At 45.9% G+C, this 6,985-nt stretch overlaps 1 protein-coding gene across 1 annotated transcript in view; it reads right to left on the bottom strand.

Moving 5' to 3' along the window:
- Positions 1-1,594: 1,594 nt before the first annotated feature.
- The window catches only part of Rab40b (RAB40B, member RAS oncogene family), a 32,977-nt gene continuing 27,586 nt past the window's right edge, over positions 1,595-6,985 (bottom strand). The window contains exons 3-6 of the mRNA XM_075989733.1: positions 5,001-5,061; positions 4,240-4,317; positions 3,369-3,591; positions 1,595-2,781 (exon numbers count right to left, since the gene is read on the bottom strand). Coding sequence (XP_075845848.1) covers positions 2,510-2,781; positions 3,369-3,591; positions 4,240-4,317; positions 5,001-5,061 — 634 coding nt within the window. The 3' untranslated portion in view covers positions 1,595-2,509. The remainder of the gene's footprint in view (positions 2,782-3,368; positions 3,592-4,239; positions 4,318-5,000; positions 5,062-6,985) is intronic.

Raw genomic sequence — 6,985 nt, 5'->3', positions numbered from 1 at the left:
AGGAGGGTTGTGTTCACTCTCAAAGGTCCTGGGGAACAAAGGCAAAAAACCTCTGGGCAGCCTGTATGTTCCATAGATATCCGGCTTCCAAAAGGCTCCAGGTTCCAGGAGTTTACAAAAAAACAGGTCTGGACATGGTGTGTGCATGTGATGTGTTCCCTAAGCTGAGGCATAAGAACCTATGTGGAATGGCTGACTTAGCTGGGGCTCTCTCCCGCACAGCCCACCATCCATCCCAGCAGCACTGAAGAGGGGAGGGAAAGACATTTAAGGAACTTTCTCCACACAGCTAGATGCCCACCCGTTAGCTTCAAGTCTTCAGTGGACCACACAGCTGTGCTCCATCTTCTCTGAGGACATCATTTCTATGTCTCTGGAGTCCTGTAAATTGTTAAATCTGTAAAGCACTAACAAAAATCATAGAACATCCTATCTTTATCTTAGTTCACTTTTTCTGCTATTTAATCCCTTCTTGTGCCCTGCTTCCCAAGTAGCAGGACCAGAAAAGAGACCTAGACTTGAGCCTTTGTAGAATCAGTAGGGTTTTTGGCCAAGAGAGTGACAAGGGTTTCGTCTGTAGGGAAATGCCTGGCCACAGCTCTCTGCTCCAATAAGGGACAATAAACCTCTGACATTTGCCAGGAGACACATGGATGCTGTCGTCACTTTATTTTGTGGAAACAAGGTCTCACTCTAATCTTGGAAATCACTATGAAGTTCCAGGTTGGTCTAACTATCACAGCAAAAATGCTCCAACATCCCAAGAACGGGGATAGCAGCCATTAGCCCCCGCACCCAGAACGAGGGATAGCAGCCAATAGTCCCCGCACCCAGAACGGGGGCAGCAGCCATTATTCCCCGCACCCAGAACGGGGGCAGCAGCCATTAGTCCCCGCACCCAGAACTGGAGCAGCAGACATCAGCCCCGCACCCAGAATGGGGGCAGCAGCCATCAGCCCCGTACCCAACGCTGCTCCCTTTCTCTGCATTTCTTTTTTTTCTTTTTTTAATATTTATTTATTTATTATGTATACAATATTCTGTCTGTATGCCTGAAGGCCGGAAGAGGGCGCCAGACCTCTTTATAGATGGTTGTGAGCCACCATGTGGTTGCTGGGAATTGAACTCAGGACCTTTGGAAGAGCAGGCAATGCTCTTAACCACTGAGCCATCTCTCCAGCCCCTCTCTGCATTTCTTATCTTTTTTTCTTTTTCTTTTTCTTTTCTTTTCTTTTTTCTTTCTCTTTCTCTTTTTCTTTTCTTTTTTCTTTCTTTTTTTTTTGGTTTTGGTTTTTTTCGAGACAGGGTTTCTCTGTGTACCTCTGGCTGTTCTGGAACTCACTCTCTACAGAGCTCCTCCTGCCTCTGCCTCTCCGGAGTGCTGGTATTAAAGGTGTGAGTCACCGCCGCCCAGCTTGTGTTTCTTACCTGGGAAAGAAATCTTTCCCAAAGGTTACAAAGGTCAAAACCTAATCTTTGTGGTAAGCATCGTGAACCAAAACCATCCTCGCTGGCCACACCAAGCAAGGAGTCAAGTGAAGAAAAGGGCTGCCACAACCTAGATCTAGAAAGAGGTATCACAAATTTTCAAAGAGAGGAACAATATCCACTTTATTGAGAAATATTCCCTTAAATAATACGGATTCTACTCCATTGTTTACTGAAACACCTTTCTCCTTGCAATCAGTTGAAACAATGCTGGTTATGTTCAACATAATTGGAGATATCTTTGGCATTTTCTTCCCGTAGCTTCGTAACTTGTAGAACACTTTGTACAAAAAATGTAGGTTTACAGAAAAATATGAATATAGATTACTTATTAATCCCAAAATGTAGTAAATGACATAGCAAAAACTTTATCAAATCCATGTCCTACCCAAATGGGACAGATCTGTGGTACACAATCTCTGTGTGCAGCTGCAGCACTTTTATAAATTGACCTTTGACATGAAAAGGTTTACAAAAAGCCCCTCTTGTAATACCAGTGATGCTAGCCTATCTGACTATCATTGTCTCTGAGATTTCCTTGAATATGTATTCACTACACACATTTTATCAGCCATAAAAAAGCAGTGACAGAAAAAGTTGCACAGCAATCATGATAAAGGTAACATCCATAATTTCATATTATCAACAGTAGAGCAGAATACTAATTTTTCCCTTTGCACACACAAGTCCAGAACAAGAGCTTCATGCACATCCACACACAAGTGTCAGTCACAGCACACTGGGCATTCACACCACACCGGTGGCATAGGCATTCCACACGAAAGCAGCATCGTTACCGGGAGAGATGGAGACTATGTTTCTTGAGTCTAGAATGGCCTCTGTCCTCCAGACTCTCCTAGAGAGCCAGCTCTCTTCACTTCGTAATTTTTAGGCAGGGTCTCATTAGTTCCAGGCTGGCCTTGAACTCATTCTGTAGCCCAGGTGGGCCTTGAGCTTATGATCCTCCTGCCTCAGACTCTTGAGTTGCTGGATGACAGGCCTGTGCCCCCAATTCCAGGCTCTAAGAGATTTTGCAGCCATTTCTGGTACAGTTTCTGGGTGGGCTCTGGGGTGCGCGGCTGGTCCTGGCTTTGCAGAAGCTGCTCCTCTTGTGGCTGGAGCTGGCAGTTAGGGAGTAGGAACGGCCATGCATCATCCTGGCGTTCAGGCCATTGGCCATAGAGAATGACTTAAGGTGGCTTCTTAAGGCAACAGGGAGCGGGAGCTTGTCTACCAGGTGCACAGGTGTGCAGGACACCACAGCACGGCAGCAGAGGTCTTGCAAACTCAGTACTTGATAAAAGAAAAGAGAACCACTTACGTTATGGTTTTCATAATGAGGGATTTTTACAAGGGGAAGCCCCAAATCTGATTGCCTCCCCCCAGGAACTGGGAACCTCAACCAAGAGGCTGTGTCACTGATGAATGTAGCAAACCCTGTTCTGCCTCCACCTTTGCCCATGTACAGACCACAAAAAAGAAAAAAATCTTCCCATGAGTTTTCTTCCAAAGCCACAATGATTACTCCTTTTAAATACATTTGCTTTAAAAAAGTGAACATTTTATTTATGTATTTGTTTGTCTAATTAACTGATTGTGTGTATATCTGTGTGTATGCACTTGTGTGTGCATGACACACCCTACACACGGAGGTCAAGGGCCCTCCATGGAGATTCCAGGGATCAAATTCAGGTTGGCAGCTTGGCAGCAGGTACCTTTCCCCACTCAGCCATCTCAGAGCCACTAAATGATTGGATTTTTGAGAATGGGCACAGAAGCCTTGAGAGAAGTCCTAGGAGGCAGACAGTCATGCAGGGGGCTATAGAACCACCTCCCATCTGATGGGCTAAAGGAGGCTTGGACTGGCCCCCCTAGCATACCCTTGCTTGGCCTCCAGAGACGGTCCATCCCATGCCGCAGCAGCACGATCCTGGCCAGCTCAGTGAAGGACTCTGTAATGTTAAAGTTGCACAGAGGGCTAACCTCAAAGAAGGTCACACCCAGACGCTCGGCGTAGGCCTGGGCCTGTTCTGTGGGCACCTGCCGCTTGAATGCCAGGTGCAGCCGGTTTCCCACCAAGATTTTAGGAACTCCAGGGGCATGCTAGAGCATGAGAAAGGCAAGGAAAACAGTTTGAGTGGTGTCCCCCTACAAGTTCATGTCCACCCAGAACCTCAGTGGTACCCTATTGCAAATACGGTCTTTGTGTACACAACAACCGAAGGTGAAGTCTTACTGAATTGCAGGGGTAAGGGAACTGTTCTAATGACAGGTGCCCTCATAAGGGGAGGAGAGGACACAGAGGGGGCACAGGGAAATGCCATGTGACAAAGAAAGCAAAATGACTGCCTAGGGTAGCTGCAACCATCAGAAGTTGGGATAGGCAGGAAGAGTCTTGTCCTGGAGCTTTTGGAAGAACATGGCCCTGCCAATTTCTGTCCCCCAGGACTTGGAGGACATTAATGCTGTTTTAAAACACTCGACCTGTGGCCCTTTATTAGGAAAGCCACAAAGTCAGCATCAGCAAGCTTGGGGCTCATGCACCAAGTCTCAGCCAGCAGCTGGACAAGCAGCAGCTCCATCACTGTCCACTCACCCCTCCCTCCAGCCGGGAACCTGCATGCCTGAGTCGAGGCACAGCAGAGCCCAGCTTCCCAAACCTTAGGGTCCCTGAGTCTCACTGTTGGGCCCAGCTGTAAGGTGAAGCATTCTCCCTGTTGTTGAACCTCTGGCCAATGTCTCATATCATACCTCATCAATCTCCTTAATCCATCGGTTGATGCCATCGAAGGACCACCGGTTGGCAATGTCATAGACCAGGATCACACCCTGGGAGCGAAGCCACAAAGATCAGCACACAGAAGAACACAAAAGGCAAGCTTGGTCCAGAGACTTGCGGAGACAAAACTATTTTTAAAAATCAAGACAGTATCTCATTGTATAGATGAGGCTGGCCTGGAACTCACTGAGATCCACCTGCCTCTGTCTCCCAAGTGTCGGAATTAAAGTTATACACCACTTTGCCTGGTCCCTAACTAATCATTTTACATACTTTGACAAAAGCATGTAATTTTGATTCATCTATTCCTTATAGGAGTTATTATTTTCCATGATGTTCCACACACTCACTGATAGATGCTTAAATAGTTGAGCTAGGGGCTGGAACTTATATCTATAAGCTTGTCTGGGGCATAGAATATGGGGATGTTGCCAATTAATGAAAATACAAAGTGGACACATGGACATGCTTATACATAGATTAGAAGCTCAAATACAGATAGTCACATGCATGTACACATACATTCAGGCCCTCATGAGAATGCATGTCTACCCATGGCATCTGGGATGCTGAAGAAACATAAGCCAGCAGATTATAGCACATGACCTGCATAAACTTATATATATAGGCTTCACTTATCTTCTAGTTCAGCCATGAAGGAAGTGGCTGAGTAAGAATCCGTAAACGCTATTTTTCAAAATCAATTTGATCTCCAGTCCCGGAATGTGATTACCTGTGCGCCTCTGGAGTACGAGCGGAATATGGTACAAAATCTCCCCTGCCCTGAGGTGTCCCTGGAAAAGACGTTGGAGACTGTTAGGAGGAACTGGTGTTTCTTCCTGATGCCCACCTTCTTAAACTTGGAGCCACAGCGAGTACCTTGTACAGTCTTTGTGCTGGTGGCCATGACCTGCCAATCCAAGACAAGGCCACCCCAAAGCCCTCTTGAATTTTCTGGAGAGATCTTGGCACTACATTCCCTATGGTGTGTGTGTGTGTGTGTGTGTGTGTGTGTGTGTGTGTGTGTTCGTGAGTTTGTGTCTGTGTGTATATGTGTGAAGGTTGAGGACAATTTGTGGGAGCCTGTCCTCAATACTGAGGATCAAACTCAGCTCATCAGTCTGGGGACAAGCACCATTACCCACTGAGCCATCTTGATGGCCCTTATTTTTTTTCTTTTCTTTGTTTTTTTAGATAGGGTTCCTCTGATGCTGTGGAGCCTGTCCTGAAATAGCTCCTGTAGACCAGGCTGGCCTCGAACTCACAGAGATCTGCCTGCCACTGCCTCCCAAGTGCTGGGATTAAAGGTGGGTGCCACCACCACTCGGCTTCCTGAGTTGTTTTTTGAGAAAGGGCATTATTCTGTAGCCTCAGTCCCCTGAGCACTGAGATTTAAAAAGTGGACACCACCACACCTGACTGGTTGTTCTGAGACAGGGTTTCTTTATGTAACCCAGGCTTGACCCAAACTTGAAATGATCCTCTTGCTTTCCTGCTCCCAGCGATGAGATATGTGCCACCAAGCCTGTCTTTAATATCTTTTTAAAAAAGAGATTTGTTTGTTTTTATTAATGTGTACCTGTGTCTGTGTGAGATTTTGTACACTGGATGAATGCTGCAGAGATCAGAAGAGGGTGTCAGAGTCTCTGGACCTGGAGTTACTTGATAACCTTGAGCCACAGGTAGTGCTAGGAACCAAACCCAGGTCCTCTGGATGAGCAGCAAGTGCTCTTAACACTGACATATCTCTATGGTCCCTAATATGTACTTTAAAAGTCAAACTAGAACCAGGCTTGGGGACACACGCCTTCAATCCCTATATTCTAGAGGCAGAGACAGGCAGATCTCTAAGAGTTCAAGACCAGCCTGGTTTATACAGCAAGTTCCACCACCTGGGGCTACATAGTGAGAACCTATCTCAACAAAACAAAAAGTCAGACTAGAAACCTAGCAGGGGGTTTTAAGTTTATTCTCAGAGGCAGCAGAGTGGCATAGTGGAAGGGTGCTGGGCCCATAACATCCTCAGAAATTTAAGTAAACCTAACTTAAATTTTAAAAGTTCTTTTAAGGTTAGGAATATAGCTTGGTGGCAGTATATTTCCCTCATGCAAGCAAGGCACTGGGCTCCATCTCTAGCACAGAATAATTTTTTTCGATGATTACACAATATAGATCCTTCTTTGATACCTAGTTGCTCCATAAGCAGATTCTCCGCAGATGATGACACACACCAGGAGTGCGGTTCTCAGGCCAGGCCAGCATGCCAAGAAACTACAGGAAGAAGGATGGATGTTCCCAGAGTGGGTTAGGCCATGCACACTGCTGTAGACTCAGCGTCTTTTTTTCTTTATTTTTTTGAGACAGGGTTTCTTTATGTAGCTTTGGAGCCTATCATGGCAGTTGCTCTGTAGACCAGGCTGGCCTCAAACTCACAGAGACGCCCTTGTCTCTGTTTCCCGAGTGCTGGGATTAAAGACATGCGCTACCATTGCCTGGTTAAACTCAGCATCTTGACACAGAGCCAGGGGACTAGAGGTGCAACCTCAGATGTATCTCCCCAAATGTTGTGGGTATTATTTTAAGGTGTGTTACATTTGTTTATGCTCTGGAACATTTGTTTTTAACAATGTTAAGATTATTTTAAGATGTGTTGCTTTTGTTTATGCTGCATTTGTTTAACTCTGTGAACCTGTGATTCTTTGCCTGTCTAAAACACCT

This window comes from Microtus pennsylvanicus, chromosome 11 (assembly GCF_037038515.1).
Source record: "Microtus pennsylvanicus isolate mMicPen1 chromosome 11, mMicPen1.hap1, whole genome shotgun sequence".
Classification (NCBI taxonomy): domain Eukaryota; kingdom Metazoa; phylum Chordata; class Mammalia; order Rodentia; family Cricetidae; genus Microtus; species Microtus pennsylvanicus.
This window is presented reverse-complemented; position numbering and strand designations above follow the sequence as displayed.